The sequence below is a fragment of the Myotis yumanensis genome, unplaced genomic scaffold (genome assembly GCF_028538775.1).
Source record: "Myotis yumanensis isolate MYYU_CA2020_CCGP unplaced genomic scaffold, mMyoYum1.0.hap1 SCAF_2, whole genome shotgun sequence".
Classification (NCBI taxonomy): Eukaryota; Metazoa; Chordata; class Mammalia; order Chiroptera; family Vespertilionidae; genus Myotis; species Myotis yumanensis.
The window spans coordinates 54,372,219-54,390,600 of record NW_027223753.1 but is presented as its reverse complement, the minus strand read 5'-3'; the positions used below and the strand labels follow the sequence as shown (position 1 = coordinate 54,390,600).

Genomic DNA, 18,382 nt, shown 5'->3' with positions numbered 1-18,382 from the left:
TGACTCCACTTCTTCCTCAAGCTATTACTTCACTTTTCTGTTTACCAAACTTGCTCTAAAGTCTTGCCTAAATTTACAGTTTCCTATTGCCTCCTTCTATTTGTCCTCTACCCCAATCAGACTTTCTTCTATTATACTCTGCTGAAACTGCTCTTGTCAAAGACACAAAGACCTACCTCCTTATCACTAAATGTAATGGTTAGGTCTCAATGCCCATCTTACTTGAAACAGCAGTAAATACAAATAATCATTAATTTGTCCCTGAAATATCTTCATTTGAATTTGAGATCATTACTTTCTTATCATGCTTCTCCTCTCTCACTTGCCATTTCTCAGTCTTCTCTTTTGGTTTCACTTCCCTTTATCTTTCAATTTTGGCTTGTTCCAGGACTCAGTTTAGAGGTCTTTTTTCCTCCCTCTATTTAGAGTTAATTTGTTGAAGATTTAATTCAGTCTTATGGCTTTAAAAAACAACTCCCAAATCTTTACATCTAGCCCAGTATTCTCCCTTCAACTCTAAACTTAGACATGCAATTTCTTGTATTCATAGTCTTCCCTACTTCAGCAAATGGCAATTCCATCCTTTCACTTGCAGAGGCCCCAAACCATAGTATAATCTCTGAATTCTCTCTGCTATACTCTTGCCTCTAATCTACCAGCAAATCATACTCACTCTGCTTCAAATGTATGCAGAATCTGAATGGACAAGTAGTATATATATTGAATCAACCTTGCCCCATACAAGTATAAACTCTGAACAAGATGCAAAAGGTAGCTACCTAAAGGCAGTAGAGTGAACAAACACAGGTAGATTCTGGAAGAAAGTCAGTGGGAAGTAATATATGCCTACATTACAAAATATTGTAACAGATAAATGAAGTGCTCTAAGTGTTTAGTAAATGTTAAATTTCACCATTATTTTGATGCCCTTTTAATCCTTTAATGAAATATTAATACCATTGTAATTTGATGTTTCAAAAAAGGCCATTCACCTATAACATTGTCACTGATTGATTAAAAAAACTTGAAGCAAATTGTAATAAAAATCCTCCACCCATATGATAAGATAGTTTGAAATAAAATATAAATAAAACACAAAATCATTCATTTTTATCATTCACTCAATAAGTATTTATTGGAAAACTTCTGTAAACAGGGACTGATCAAGGCACTAGAGATAGAGCAGTGGAATACAATAAATCCCTGCGCTTATGGGGTAGACATTCTATGAGGGGATATAAACAATAAACAAATAAATATAAAAATATGTATTAAGTCACTGGTGATAAGTTCTATGGAATAAATAAAACAAGAAAGAGAGTAGACAGAATTAGCTTGGGGGCTCTGAATATGGTGGACAAGGTGAAGGTGAAGACACTGGTCAATCCATGTGGAGAGAATGGCAAATGGCAAGTCCCTGAACGATGGTGTGCTGGGCCTGAGGAAGCTGGCTGGTCAAGTACTAATGAGTGTGTCCTGGAGGTAAGCTGTCTGAACTTATGGTCAAATGCTTTAATAGTTTGGTTTAAATTCTATACAAATTAGGGATTCTAGCCACTTATTTGGCATCTTGTGAGAACCCAAGATGCTCTTTGAAAGGAAAAATAAATAAAATAGATGCTTCAAAAAAATTTTTAAAAAAATGCTTCATGAGCTAAATATATTGAAATGATGGATAATAAATGCCAACATTATGATGTGTATTATTCTTTGCTTTCAGGTGGATGGCTCATACTCTTTGCCATCATGCTGCGGTTGGTGGCGGCTTGCCCTGCATCATGTTCGGTGTGCACCAAAGATGTAACCCTCTGTCACCAGCTAACCTATATAGTAGGTAATAACACCAATGACTACAAAGCAGTGTTCAGTGTACCTGGCAAATTCATTGCCATGCTTTTCAATGTACTAACTGCTTTCTGGGCTCAGCCTAAAGAGGTAAACTTTTAAAGAGAAGCCATTCACAGTGACTAAAGACTGATAACATTATTTTATTTTCCCATTCCTGGTGGTTTCAACCAAACTAAAGGCTTCCAGAGGTAATAGAGATATTTGGCTATTATAAGAGAATACCACCATTTCATATAGCTACACTTTTCTTTCTAAAAGAAAAAAAATAGATCACTTTATTTATATTTTTGTCCACACTTTGTACAGATTTGAACTCCACCACTAGCTGGAAGAAATATCAATGAATCAGAAACCTGAAGTGCAATTGTTCAGCATTAGTAAGATTAAGTGATGTACCAGCAAAATAGATTATTATCAAAGTGCATCTAATTTTGAAAGTCTGGTCTTTTTTTATTGGTGGTAAATGAGCTGTAGAAATGCTAACAAGATATGCTGCCTGTATTCATTACATATTGCTTGCTTAAGTCAACAATTTAATAAGACACCTTATTAACAAATTTGAGGAGAATGTGATTTACATCCTGATATCCAAGAAGAGATAAACACGTTATAAATTCCACCAATGAAAAATTTTCAGGAATAAATCTGAGTTAAGATTGAGTGGAAGAAAATGATTTCTTTCATTTCTAAAATGGAAATTAAGAGGTAGCTGTTATTGCCATTCCTGACAGGAGAGAGAGACAGTTTCAAGGCTAGTTGGTTGGACACTGTTTCCAATCAGCACTGAACACATTTAAACACTAAACTCCCACCCTCTCAATTGGATTTCCTGACTTCACTACATTTATAATATATATACTATAATATAATATATATATTACCAGAGATAGCTGATGTCTATAAGAAACAAATAGTGCTCATTTATATTGCTGCACCTCTGTATCATCCTTCTCATTTACAGAATGCCAAAACTGTTAAGTTAAATTTCATAAACAGAGAAGTAAATAGATAACTTGTGCATGGAGCATCCAGCTAGTCCTAGACAAGAATTAATTGACAGAAGCAATAATCTGTTCCCTCAGAGTCCACAGATCCCTAGAGGACTGAGGATCCATAGAAACTAAACTTCAAACCATATCAAAAACAATGATGAAACAAATGCCAAACTGGCCAGAATTAATTAGAATTCAAATAATCAGTAATACATGCTTAAAAAACCCCCATAACTTAAGGTTGTTTCTGCTGCAAAGATGGGAGACATTCTTACAAAGAAGGCACTGTGAAAATCCTTTGTCTTTTACATTTTTTAATCTCTTTGTTTCAGGAACACAGTCTGAGTTTCATCAGGGAATTGTGACTTGCTTCCCTCATGGCTGATTGTTCTAATATCACCTGTAGACCTCCCAGGGACAATGGACCCTTCCATCCTTATGACACTGTCATTTGCAGTCAAAACAATTTTAGCATGATAAAGATGTGTTACAATAACTCCTGATTATAATATATCTTTATTGAGTTAAAACGCTTTGATTTCTAATGACAGAGCAGTGATGGCTCAGAGGTGATTATGGTGAAGGGATTTAACAGTTGGAAGCCCTGAGTACCACCTGTCATCACATGACGGACTTTATTGGAGGGAACAGATATTAGACAGGAGGCCAAGATGGCCCAGACTATAATGAGGACCCCACTGACAGATCCTCGGGTTTGTCTGGAGAGAATATAGATCCTTTACCAAGTTGCCAACGTTTAGCCTGGAGCTAAAAAAGCAGATACCGGGGCTCCTTCTCACTCCCCGTCCCCACCCCCAACGCATACCTTTGTGTTTGAGAGAAAACAGACTGACTTCAGAGCATAAATATACATTACCAGGGGAAAACTGGCCAGCAAGCTCAGACATGGCCTCGGCTCTTGGGTGAAGCAGCACTGGGCCAGCGGGCTGGAGCAGTGCTCACAGGGAGGAAGCCTGAAAAGCCACCTTCAAAAAACCATCCACGATGATAATCCCAAACAATGAATTCACTTTGACATGTAAAGCAACAGATGGGTTTATGCTTCTCAAATAAACATGTCACCGTAACAAAGAATATAAAAATCCATCATTCTGATAAGGAGCGCAGCTTCCCCTTCAACTGAGAAAGCAGAGCACCGTTTCCATGTTGTGTGCTGTGCTGACCCAGGTGATAAGATTGCACACAGGGTGTTGATTATCCTCGCTCTCCACTGTCCTCCCCGCCCGCTTGGGTGTATCTTGCCTCTCTAGCCTGTGCTTTTCTTCCCCCACAGCAGCCCCTGTGACCACCAGAGTTTTGATCAGCACGGATGGGTCCCTCTCCTCTATAGAGAGCGCCAACCTGTCTCTCTTGTTCAACCTGGCCCTGCTCTCCTTGAGCAGGAACGGCATCCAGGCCGTCCAGGAGGATGCCCTGCAAGGCCTCTCCAAGCTGCGGACGCTGTTGCTGGAGCACAACCAGATATCCAGCGCTTCGCTGCCCGATCACGCCTTCAGCAGGCTCCGCAGCCTGCAGGTGCTGGCGCTGAGCAACAACGCCCTCCGCACCCTGCGAGGGGCCTGGTTCCGAAACACCCGGGACCTGACCCGGCTCCAGCTGGACGGGAATCAGATCACTAATCTGACAGACGGTGCTTTTGGGGGCACAAATCTGCGCAGTCTCAGGCATCTGGATTTATCTAACAATTTCATTTCCTACATTGGGAGCGATGCCTTCCGGCCCCTGCCCCAGCTGCAGGAAGTGGACCTTTCCCGAAACCGGTTGGCCCAGATGCCGGATGTGTTTACCCCACTGAAGCACTTAATCCTTCTGAGCTTGGATAAGAACCAGTGGAGCTGCACTTGTGATCTCTACCCCCTGGCCCGGTTTTTAAGAAGCTACATGAAGTCTTCTGCTCGCAAGCTCAGGAATGCCAAGGACCTCAGTTGCCAGCCATCTCCCGCAGCTGTGGCCGGTGCAAAGAGCGTGCTGAGGCTGTCCGAAACCAACTGTGATGCCAGGGCTTCCAACCTCACTCTGGTTCTAAAGGACAGGAGTCCCCTCCTCCCCGGGCAGGATGTGGCCCTGCTGACTGTCCTTGTCTTTGCAGGTAGGCCAGGAAGAAGTATACCTTCCTCTCCTCCCTCTTCTTGTCCATATTCTTAACGTACACGAAGTGATGCCTTGCCCAGGCAATCAGGAAAAGCAGGGCTTGTGGAAGGGAGAGTGTATCCATAGATGTAGGAGGATGTTAGCTGATCTGGCACAGGTTACAAGAATGTCCTGTTGCAGAAAAGCTGTCTAACATAAAGGAAACAACCTTGCACCAGAATTCAAGAGCTCCAGTCCAGGTATAACTAGCACTGTGATCCTGAGTAAGTTACCTTGCTATGTAGACTTCAGTATTCTTGTTTGTAATGAGGGAATAGTATCTATAGTTTATCAATCGTCCATATGCCAAAGCGGACTGGTGTATTCATTAAGATGCTGGGAAAGAGGAATTAATAACATTATGAGACATAGTTTCTTTCTTCAAGGCACTCACATCTGTGTGCCCCTCTGTGTTGTGGTAGGATTCAGTGGGCTTTACCTAGTGCATGAGGAGATGCTATTATGACAGTCATTGCACCCTGCTGTTCAGTGGTCATACAGCACAGTGATGAAGCACATGAGCTCTGCAGTTGGACGGCCCAGGTTTGACTCCTGGCTCTGCTCTGACGTGCTGTGTGGCTTTGGGCAAGTCATTTGACCTCTGTGTACCTTGGATTTCTCCTGTTTGTGATTTTGAAATACAAGATTTCTGTTTGTCTCTTTCTAAAACTTGGCCCATACCTTCCCAGACTGATGGAGAGGAAAATACTCAACACTTTAAATTTTTATGGTAATTAAAAAAAAACTTAAATCATGCATCAGCTGTCATTACATCTCACTGAATGAAGGATATACAGTGATTCTTGGTGTCATTAGCGGAAGACCAAATCTGCGTGAAATTTCTGGAGTTATCTACCTCACTGTGTGTTTTCCCCCTATGCTAGCAGTGCATGGTAAAACCCTCTGCACCTTTGGTAACCATGGTGATGAGACGTGTGTGTGTGTGTGTGTGTGTGTGTGTGTGTGTGTGTGTTGGGAGGAGGGGCGGCGGGATCTGCAAATCTGGAATACCAGGGACCTACATCCAGGACTGGTATGATGTATTTTGAATATGAACTTTAAATAATCATTCCATAGCAGATTTCCAGCAAATTAATTGAACATCAGGTTTTTAACTTCTAAGTTATACTTATAATCAGGAGAGATGGAGACCAGCACCAGGTCTAGACAAAGGAAGTACCACTAGCAGCAATCAAACTCACTCAGAAGTCAATTTAAATCCTCTAAGAAAGATAAATTGTTTTAAAAACTATGCAGCCATGTCAGTAATTACGTGTGCTAAGAAATAATTTACTATAAAAGAGAAACAATAGGGCAGTGGATAGTTTTTCCTTAAATGTGCTTCTTAGAATACTAGTGCTAGAAGATAATTAATAGATATTGCAATAAAAAAACACAGATGCACATATAAGCACATATGTTGTAGGGTTTAAATAGGTTTGGGCAACACTGGATTAAGCAAAGTGCAATGGGCTTCTTTCTGCAGCATTTCCCATGGCCTTTCCTCTGCTAACGAGCATCAGGAATCTAACAGGAAGATATAATGCAGAGCATTGCTCAAACTTATTGACCATAAACCCTTTTTGTCACAGAGGATTTCACTGAATTATGTTTTGTAAGACATCATTTTGGAAATATTATAACAAGGGTAATTTTAAATATCTTTTAAGTATCTATTTTCAGAGAAGATTTTGCTAAAAGTTAACAACTCTGCATTAGTGTAGAGAAAGATACAAATTCTAAGGATTCCAAAGATTTTGTCAGAATGATAGGCAGCTTAAGATGCATGAATAAGTTTGGATAAATTATAAATATAACTACATGCATGTTGTGTTATAGTGTGAATTATAATAATGTAATTTCCATTGAGTAATTGTTAAAGATACTGTATTGAAAAGACACTCTTCTTTTACAAAACTCTGACTTTTGATATCAGTTTATTCCATTAAGATTCTAGTCTTTCTGAAGTAAAAGTGTGGTCACTTATCTATACCTCTAGATTGTGGCAAAATAGACTTAGAACGCTAATTTGGCCTCTGATTCAATTTTCTTCCTCAGTTATAGATAAATCATCATAATTAATAATAATATAAATAATAAGATCAGTTAATTTAAAACCAATAGGTGGTTATTTGGCACCAAACTCTGACATCTGGACACTTCTTATTCTGTCTCCTGATGGATAAACAGAGAAAGCTTTCATGAAGATGTAGGGTAGTTTTAATACTTCAGTGAGAACTTATCATTAACTTTGCTTTTTATTTTGTTTCATTTTTCCAACTCAGAAAGATTGTCAGAACACTTTTTAAAAATAGCAACAATGCCCATGGCAATGAAAACTCAACCATCTTCTTAATATCATGTTCAGTCCGCCTGCAAGCCTCATTGGCTGCTCTTGCTCTCTGCACAAACAGAAAATAACCATACCTGTCCAGTGATGCAGCACTAAGATCAACAGTGCTTCCTTCACCAATCAGACACAATTATAGGGGAAACTTTACCCTATAATCAGATTATGGCTATTCCATTTCAATGTCTGATGTATATATTTAAGACAAGTTAGGTATTTATTTTCTTTTGTTGTTTGGTTTCATACCTGCATCAGTCATATTCTCTTTATGATTTGTTTTTTTGGAATTTTTTTTACCTAACAGCTGACTGTTGTAGGACATATAAGGTAATACAAAACTCAAATAACAGCAGCAGCAATCGTAAGCATAAACCACAGAGACTATTCACTGAACTTTATCAAAACACTGGATGAAACATGCCACATATATTATTCATTTAATCTCTGGGTGATATTAATTATCCCCATTTGGCAGAGGAGGAAAATAAGGCTCAGAGAGGTTAGAGAACTTGCCCAAGGAAAGTGTCAGAACAAAGCTTTGAATTCTGAGTTTTCTTACTCCATGTGAGAGAGACAGTGTATTGGAAATTATATTATTTTCATACATTTTTAACATCTGAAAACCGAAGCCCTCCTTTGGAATAAATCAAACTCCAGGAACTGGCAATAAAAATATTCTGATCTAGCCCTAACCGGTTTGGCTCGGTGGATGGAGAGTTGGCCTGTGGACTGAAGGGTCCCAGGTTCGATTCCGGTGAAGGGCATATACCTTGGTTGTGGGCACATCCCCAGTGGTGGGTGTGCAGGAGGCAGCTGATCAATGTTTCTCTCTCATCGATGTTTCTAGCTCTCTATCTCTCTCCCTTCCTCTTTGTAAAAAATCAATAAAATATATTAAAAAATATTCTGATCTAACTTTTGCTACTACTTTCCAAAAATGTTGTGTCTTTAATAGAAATTAAATTATTTCAATATGTTATAGCACTCTCTGAGACTGTATTGTCAAATTAAAATGCACTTATAAGACCTCAAGATCTAGTAAACTACACAAGTTTGGAGGATTTTACCAGAAATTGCCATTCTTTTAGGCTAATCTTTATCTTTAACAGAGAAAAAAAGGAAACAACCATGTCTGACACCTTCCTTTTTCTTTCATGTTAAAAAAATATCAACATGTTTCCATTAAAGTTATCTGCCATGGAGAGAACCAGGCATGAGGCAATGAGCCTAGAGTGCTATCATCTCATTCACATCTTTATCATCCATTCATCTGGAAATGTCATTTACAGAAAACGGAATCCTCTGGGGAAACTGATTTGCCCAAAGTCACACAGCAAGTTATAGGCAGAGCTAGATTTAGGATACGTTGCTCCTAAATTAATCAATACTGACACCATGTCCTCCTGATCATCATCTTGGGGATTTGTAAGATTAGACCACTCAGCCCTTTTCATTATTAGAATTCATAAACAGAACTCCTGTTTATTTAAGAACATTCAATAAACATTTCCGGAGTACCTCAACTGTGCCAGAGTTATGAACACTGGAGATACAATCCTATATAATAAAAGGGTAATATGCAAATTGACCCTAACAGCAGAACAACTGGGAATGACTGGTCACTATGACACACACTGACCACCAGGGGGCAGACACTCAATGCAGGAGCTGCCACTGGTGGTCAGTGCGCTCCCACAGAGAGAGCTCTGCTCAGCCACAAGCCAGGCTGTGGCTGCCAGCACAGCAGTGATGGCAGGAGCCTTTCCCGCCTCCTCAGCAGTGCTAAGGATGTCCGACTGCAGTTTAGGCCTGCTCCCCGCTGGCAAGTGGACATCCCCCAAGGGCTCCCAGGCTGCCAGAGGGATGTCTGACTGCCAGCTTAGGCCTGTTCCCCTGGGGAGTGGGCCTAAGCCAGCAGGTGGACATCCCCTGAGGTGTCCCAGACTGCAAGAGGGCACAGGCTGGGCTGAGGGACCCCCCGAGTGCACAAATTTTTGTGCACCGGGCCTCTAGTGTTGAATAAAATAAAATGTTCATTTTCTCATAATGCTTAATTCTATCAGGGAAAGACAGACAGTGAACAGGAAAAAAGTGAGCAGAATAATTTTTACTCTTTTAGATGCTAAGATTAAAGGAAATCACTGTGATATAGAGGGACCTGAGGTATAACTCATAGGCTTTGGTTTGAGCATGTAGGTGGTTGATGATGCCATTTGCTGAGATCGGAAACAGCAAGGGAGAAACAGGTTAGACTCCACACTTGAGTATGAGAAACATCAACTTTAAAATTTTATTCAGAGGAGAAGCTATACCTAAATAGGACAAGAAATGACAGTTCCAGGCTTTCTAACTTAGATGTTAATCATTTTGTTGTGGAAGTTCATAGAAGGGAGGGATTTTTGCAAGATATTTAAATAGAAAACATATCAATGCATTTGGAGGTATTGATTTAGATTTTAAAGGGTAACTAAAATTCAAATAAACAGAGGTAGGAGAAAGTATCACAAGCATCATCAAGAGCATACACAAAGGCTTAGAAGCACATTTTAAGACTAATAAATTGAAGAGTTTGAGAAATAGTGTTTGAATGTGGAAAATAATGAGACACAAGGCTAGGAAGGGAGGCCATAGCCTGTTGCACCAAGTCTTGAATGTCAAGGAGTTTGGCCTTTTGTAGTTGGAAGCGAATGAAGGTATTCTGAGCTAGGGGTGAATCTTTAGGGATGCTCAAAATACAAAAATACCATGTAGAATCAAATTTTCTTTTTGAGGAGGAGATCATGGTATATGATCATTTCAGGGTATATCCTTAATGTGGACTACTTTAGAGACTGGCTATGGGATTGAGAAATAGGAAATTTGGAATTAAACTGGTTTCCACAGGCAGGAAAAGAAGTCTAATGCAGGAATTATTTAAATCAAGTGAATTTTAGTCCATGTAGAAAGCCTTTTTTTTTTGCCCAGTCGGCATGGCTCAGTGGTTGAATGTCGACCTATGAACCAGGAGGTCAGCCATCAACCACAGTTCAATTCCTTGTCAGAGCACATGCCTGGGTTGCGGGCTCGATCCCCAGTGTGGGCTGTGCAGGAGGCAGCCGATCAATGATCCTCTCTCATCATTGATGTTTCTATCTCTCTCTCCCTCTCCCTTCCTCTCTGAAATCAATACAAATATATATTTTTTTAAAAAGCCTTTTTTTTCTACCAAAGGCATTCCAGATGGTATTGTTTTTTGTTGTTGTTTTTTTTATCAATTTAAATAGACACAAAGTAAAGATCCAAATGAGGAAACAGAACATATCGATATCACCTTTGTCTGAACTGACATTTTTCCACATGGTGATAGATCTCCCATCCACTCAGATGTCCTTTAGGCCGTCAACCTTGATATCTGTGGATTTCACATTTGGTGATTTCTATGTTTCTTCCTATGATGTTATCTTTTAATGGTCTCTCTATTTGTCGCAGGGGCTGTTGGTCTCACTTGCCTAGGCTTAGTTGTATTTAACTGGAAACTCCAACAAGGCAGAGCAAATGAACACACATCAGAAAAGCTTTGTTGCAGAATCTTTGGTGAATCCCTGTGTGCTCATGAGGCAAGAAATTACCACGCTAAGGGATACTGTAACTGCCACTTAACTCAGGAAAAGGAGATAAAGGTCATGTCCATTGTGGGGTCCAGAAGGGAAATGCCACCTTTACAGGGAAGCAGCCATCAAGCATCACTGACCTCTGAGTCCACAGCCCTTGATGAACCATTTAGAAACCTGAAAGGGAAGGATCAGGAGGCCGGCAGCACTTTCCTTGGCCTCGGTGGCAGATTGCTGCAGTCAGGATGCTCAGCGCCTCCTGGGAACACGGCAGTTGTTAATGAAGCAGGCTTACTTACAAGACATTGTCCAGAGAGAGCTGAAAATCTAAGGGACCCCGAGCCTGGGGAAGTCCAAGCTCAGATACTCCCACAGCACGTAACAAGAACAATAGGTGAGTTGTCGGGTTTGAGAAAATCCCACTCCATTTAAATTCCTCTGAAGCAGTAGCCTCTTTGAATTTCCTCCACAGAATAAAAATCAATGTAGTACAGGTCTATTCCTTTTCTAAAAAACCTGTGTGTCTGTGCATGTGTGTGTGCATGTATGTGTTTGTGCATGTATGCATGTGTGCTTGCATGCATGCATGCATGTGCATGTGTTTGTGCATGCATGTGTGTGTGCATGTGCGTTTGGGATGAGAAAACTCCCCACCCTCACAGCAGCTGGGAGTACTTCCTGTGCCTGTTATAAAGAGAACTTTGTGATCCAACACCTAACAATGTTAAAAAAAAAATAAAAGAACCCTTTTAAATAGCAATAGTGCTGTTAAGATTTATGGGAGGCTGAATATTGGCTTCCATTCCAACATCCTTCGAGCTCTAATGCCAGTTCTGCAGTAAGCAACCTTCCCAGAGCATGACATGTTAGAAGAATGGGCCTTCTCATGCTAGTGATTCATTTCAGGAATGATGTCAAGACACATACTTTGCTTGCTGAGCTGTCAGCGATGATAACTTCCCGGTCCAGGGAAAGTCAGGACTTAATTCATTGTCCCATGTTGGGAGCCAAGCGAATCTGGCCGTGACATCTCCCCACTGTACATGGGCGATGTCAATATTTAGGTGGAGGCAATGAATTAAATGTCTTCCTTTTTCTTCCTGAATAGTAAGGCGATGCTTTCAGGCTCAGCAGTGAAAACTTTGACAGCTGCTCTGTAAAGAGGCTCCTGTCATTTATCTGAATTGGTTTACAACAAGCAGAGCTTTCTCTCAGAATCTGAATGACAAGGTACTCGGTGCACCAAGAAATTCCTGCCATGGGGACCTGGGCCTAAGGATGGATTTGGGAACAATGTGAAAAGACATAAAAAGGATGTTATTTCACGTGCAGCATAAGGCAGGGTGTGAATTTATTCCATTGCATTCCCAGATTCTAGTTTTTACTAGTTTCTGGGGACCAATGATTTGACTCAAAAGAGGAATGGCTGAGGAAAGAAACATCTGCCATAAAAATCAGATCAGATTGGTTTATTTTATAAAGAAAATAAGCTCTTAGCCTTTTGATAGAATCATACCTTAGCCATATGTTTCATTTTAGCTTTGCCCAAGGCCTTAACTTCGCTGTGGGAAAATCATACCTCAAAGGGAATATGGCCCCTTAATCATTTAACACCCCGTCCCCTGTTTCACACAGAGAACACCGGTTGGCCAGACCAATATGATTACTTTTAAGAAAGATTTGAAATCCTGTTACATGCCAGGCCTTGTACGAAAGCTGGAGAGGACAGGTATGTGAGGAGAAAACAACCAAGGCCATCCCTGCCCCAGAGCAGACGTCAGGAAGAGGCAACATCACTCTGATGGTGCCTTCTAGTGTGGAGGCAGAGAATTATAACGTTTCAGGGGTACAGGAGACTTCATAGAGGATCTAGTCAGAGTTCTTCATATTTATCTCTGAGTCGTAGAACTCTTGTTAGAATCTGATAAAGCCTCAAACTCTTTCTCTGGAATAATTTTATACCCACATAAATTTTATGCCGCATAAAGTTATATCCACATAAAGTTCCCATCTAGTCTCATCTTCTGATATCCAGACAGTAAGTGGCTTCTCCAAGGTCACCCGGGAAGCTGAAGGCAGACCTTCGATAATATTAGATGCTGGTCTGAGGCATAGTTCACACCCCCATCCCCTTTCTATAGTGAACAGAAATACTTCTTTCTTCCTCTGTATAAAACCAACAATTTCACAAAATTGAAAAAGTATACTGATAAGATGCAGTTTTAAACTTCATATGCACTGTGGTTAAGAGGATAGGGTTTAGTGTCGGACAGACCTGGGTCCAGTGGTGCCCATATTAAGGTGACATGTGACTGGCAGAAAACATTCAACCTCTCTAAGCTTTTCTTTTTTCTTCATTTGTAAAAGTGATAGGTTAATAGGATTTGTCCAATGGATTAAGATTCCCTTGATTATTAAATGAGATAATGAATGTCCAATATTTAGCACAGTGCCTGATTCTTAGTAATGATTTGTCATTAATATTATTTAATATGTGTCATTAACCTGCACCATGTAAAAGTCCCAGACAGAGATTTTTGTAACACAGATCAGGCCATATTCTAACATTATTATTCACATAACAAATATTTAGTGAATACTGCATTAAGTGTTGGGATATTAAGCAGTTTTTGATTGATCAAAGAGCATCACAAGTATTTTTCTTTTGTTGTTAAAACTTAAAACTTCAACATTACTCGATATTGTATTACATTCTCTCTAATATTTCGTTCCAACTGAGAAATGAATGCAGAAAAAAAATACTACAGCTATTTGAAAAGGATTTAAGATGTATTATTCGTATTTAAAACTAACTTAACAGCTAATTAAAAGATGTACAACTCTGAACATTTTTATTTCTAATTCCACAGCCTTTAAGTCAGCATCCCAACTGATTAAAATGTGACCATAGAGAATGCCATTGCAAACACACCAAATTGCCATATGTTCTTTGTGGGTTTGGTTAAAAATTAGAACATATTCAAGAATTGCCATAATCAGAGGAATAATTTTTACACCTCAGATAAGGTTTCTAAGCATCTGTTTGGTTGGGTCATAAAACTCTGCTCAGTGTTAAATTCCTGCATTTATTGTTCCGCAGATATCAGCAGTGACATATTTAGTAGAAGATATGCAACATCCGCTTCAGCCTTGGCAAGAGAAAGTCTTGAAAAGCATTTAACAAATGAGTCATGGCAGCCTCCAATAGAAAAAGGAAACAATGGCTTAAAACCTCACAGGCAGCGACATTTTATTACAAGCTCATCATCCAAGCCTTGTGAGCCTGAGGGACACTACGTACAAAAGATCTTACACAAACATAGGTCAAAATACGACGATCCTTGTGAGCTGTTAAAACGGAGCAGGCCTAAGTATTTTCAGCCAAACAATTCTCTTATTTGTAAATATGTGCCCTATGACCAATTTAATGATTATGCAAAAGAAAGGAAGCCAAATCATCGAGAACATTCAAAGTCTGAGAGAGAGCAAATCCAAATTTATAGAGCCATAGAAAAATTCCTCATGAGTGAAGATAATATGGAATTAACAGGGTTATCGACAAACATCAAGAAAACATATTCCCCTAAGCATGTTAGCTCCCATGATCCTGGTTTAGTTGAAAAAAATAGGTTGGTGACATCAACCGAAGCATCAACCCATTCGAAACAGCAGAAAATTCAAAGTAACCACCTGACCAACTTGAATCTCAAAAAATCTAGCAGTCCCCGAGAGAGAACAGAAGGAGGAAGATGGTTTACTGATGGACAGATTCCGAAAAAAAAGAGACGCGATCCATCTGACCCCAGAGGGAAAATTAAAAAGCAAAACTTAAGGATCAAATTAAATTTACACCCTTTTAGAAAAGTCAGAGTCCATCCAGAAAAGTCCTTGCCGGAACTTCCAAGGAAATGCAAACAAGTACTGCTACCTGCTAATAAACTATCCAAAGCTTCTGAGAAAGGAGCCAAAATAAACCTTCTGTCCTCTGCAGATTCCCCCCACCAGCCAGAGAGTAACGATTATGTTGCAGTCACTTCTCAGAGGCTGCCTCTCCAACAGGCCCCGAATCAGACCCCCTGTTACAATAAACACACCAAAGAGGCTCCTCTGCTCAATGCTAACAGCTCATCTGTGGTCCCCCAGAGCTCCGTGGAAGGCCACTGTCAGCCTCCTGGTCTCATTCCTGATGGAAGCCCTGTAACAGGGCCTGGGCTCACACCCCAGGCAGCTGACCATAGGCACGCACACTCTCCATTCTCAACTGAGCAAGTGGAGGGTGCCACTCACCTCACATTGGTAGCTTCTAGTTATTTACCAGCTTCTCCGGAAAATATAGGAAGTGATCTTTCAGCATCTGGCCATCCCAGGGGGGCTGCCGAGCAAGGGGCAGCAGAGCCCACGGAGCACACAGAGCAGGACACACCTATGACCAGGGAGCTAAACCAGGTTTCTCTGTCCTCAGAGCATCAAACACAACTTGTCGGTGTCCACAAGACTGACACCTACACGGAACATACTGTCGATAAAAATCAAATGTTACAACATGCGGTGCAACAATCAAGTAATGAACAACTTGGAAACGAAGAAAAAACGTTACTGACAAAACCCCAAATATCACATCAGATGATGGAGAGTTGTGTTATGGATGAGGGAACTGATATAGAAAAAATACTGCCTAAAACAGAAACTTATGATTCCGCTCTCATTCCCCAAACACAATCCAAGGACAACCTAACATTTATGAAGACAAATTCAGTGTGGTACCAAAATAGACTAGAACTTCCCAAAGATGTTGGCACATCTCTTAGAACTCAAGGCATTTGGCATCTACCCAATAGTAGCAAAAAAGACACTGACCGCACACACGCGTTGCCCGGAGATGATGGAACCGAAGCGCCAGAGATAAAAATAGTAGGGAAAGAGGAGGGGAAAATGCATGATAAAAGCAAGTCAAATTCTAGTTTGTTAATTCAGACCAGACAGAATACCTTAGAAAGCACCACAAAAGAAAAGTAGCAAATTTGGGAAAATGGAAAAAGTCAAACTCTTGTATTACATGGTTCAAGTTCTGTTGAGATGACAATTACAGCTGAGGATTTGAGTATCATGAGTTCCCATGAAACCAAAAATAGACTACCTCCTAGTGAAATAGATCTTCAAATAAATAGTAACATGCATAGTTTAAGACAGGCTCAGAAAATTCATCCAGATAAAGATAACAGTGCACCCAGAGAAGGCGCGGTGACAGTGGAGATACATGAAGCACGTCCCCTCTTTCCACAGTTAAAAGACATTTAGAAAATGAGGTGCCTCTAATTCCTAGAAGAATAAATGAAGCTGAAAACTCTGCTCTAAAACATACCCTGATCCACCATCTGCAGAATATGCCCATACATCACCTTTAGAGGCAGAACAAAGTGAACAAAATAACTCAAATAATAATCATGTTCTACCTTAGCTTTCTTCAAAAGGACACACAAACATCCCCAGCTTTTGCATACATTTCAAATGCATTATTTTGGAGGGGGAAAAAAATCCTCAGTAACTCTGTTATCAGTGAAATAACAGTACATGGTTGAATAAAATGTAAAAATCAAAGATGGAGCCACAGGATGTGTTTGACACAATTGAGTTTTCTCCTCTAAGGAATGGGAAAATGGGAAGGAAAAGTATAGCCTAGTCCTGGAAAAGAAAGAGAATTAAAAAAAAAAAAAGCTTTAAGCAAATGAAAGATTAAAGATGAAAAAAGTACTTGAGCAGATTTACACTTGATGTTTATTTTATGGAAATTACTATACACATCTCAATTAGTGGTATTACAATATTGCTTTCTACAGAGATGATTATATATTCATATTTGCGCCTGATCTGCTTTCCTAATTGTGGTGTGAAAATAAAAACTGAGTTTTGCTTGTTAACTGTAGTCTAGCTGATATGCATATTGGTGTATTTCAGCTATTGGTGACTGCTCTGTTGACAATTATGGTAGGTCTTAAGTAGAAGTCTTTAAAACTTGTTAATTCTCTAAGAGAAAAAACAAACCACACACACACTTAAGGATTTCTGTAAAATCCTTTAAATCCACTAGGTGGAGATCTTGGCTTCAATCATTTTAGAAGAACAAATGGAGCTTCAAGATCAACACAATGGGTCCTGAACAAAAGGAATTTTAAGGGGCTTTATTGCCAATTGTTGTTAACTTAAGATTTTGAAAATAAATAACCCATTAACATATAAGTTTCAAGGTTTGATTTCTTTAATTTAGCATGCCACTATTGTTTGGTGTGAGTATTCCTTCTTATGCACAGAAATTAAATGTGCTTATAAATATTAGATTTAAAAGTAATGGCAGAATAAGTATCTCTCATTCAATGCTGCATTTATTTAAAAGATAGAGGGGTTCTCAAATATCCCAGTAAAATGTTGAAAGCATATCGCCAAGGCATAGACTATTTTACATTTCATATTGGGGAAAAAAGGAGGTTGCAAAGGCAACTAACTTCCTTTTCACCTCTTTATCTGTCTAGGTCTCTATGTCTAACAGTTGGCAATATTATAAAGCTTAAAAGATGATTAGAACCCTGTAAGTAATGCTTACATGCCCCACCTACCTTCTGTTTCTTTCCTACTCAAAACTGCCAACAAATGACAATTTTCTTATTTTGAAAGTCCCTAACCTTATGATCTCTCTTCTTTCTCTTTTCTCCCGGGATCCAAAATTTTCTTGGTTATAACTTCCAACTCCTCTCCCCTCTATTTTTGTTCTGACTCTCTGCTTGAGCTTCCATCCTGGGCCATCGGTCTGCCTCCCCTGTTCCCACTTCATTTTGTTAAGCACCTTTAAGGTGAGAGGAGCGTCTCTGCTGACTTCTTGCCCAATAACTTTATTCTAATTGACAGCTCCCTCAGTTGTGTAGAGCAGGTTATTTTTTTCCTTGTTAGCTATCTTTTCTTTTTCCTTTGCTTATATTTTTAAGCACCTTCACCTTCATGCAGAGTCCTTGGTTTTGTTCTCCTCTCGCTGCCAACAATATCCCTGATATCTATGGGCCTAATGAGTGCTCTGGTCCCTGGCAGCGTCTCAGAAGTCCAGGATGACAGTGCTTGGACTCTTTTCTCTCTTCCATTTCCTAAGTCCAGTCTTTCACCTCGTTATGATGTTACGTCTCCTTTGAAGTAGTTCTCAGGTTTCCCCCTGCTTCTGAATCCCCATGGTAACCATTGTAGTCTTTGTGTTGTAATCAACTGGATTACTGCACTAGCAGCCTCGCTGGATGCTCTGACTTCAGTGTCTTTTGCTTCCGTTCAGCCCAGTCGTTCTTTGTCTTTATGGAGCACAAATTACCTGGGGTGCTTGTTAAAATTCGAGTTCCCACTCCATGGCAGAGATTTGATTCAGTAGATTTAGAATAAGGCCCCAGAATCTTCGTTTTAACAAACATTCCAGGGTA

The 18,382-nt window shown here is 39.9% G+C and overlaps 2 protein-coding genes across 2 annotated transcripts in view; one reads left to right on the top strand and one right to left on the bottom strand.

Annotated features, from left to right (window-relative positions):
• TNNI3K (TNNI3 interacting kinase) overlaps window positions 1–18,382 on the bottom strand; it is a 296,569-nt gene that overhangs the window by 54,444 nt on the left and 223,743 nt on the right. The window lies entirely within an intron of this gene.
• On the top strand, window positions 1,747–16,389 carry LRRC53 (leucine rich repeat containing 53). The gene is given in 6 exon segments (XM_070407325.1): window positions 1,747–1,834; window positions 4,135–4,950; window positions 10,810–11,325; window positions 14,032–16,221; window positions 16,224–16,295; window positions 16,298–16,389. Coding segments are annotated over 6 exon segments (3,774 nt in total).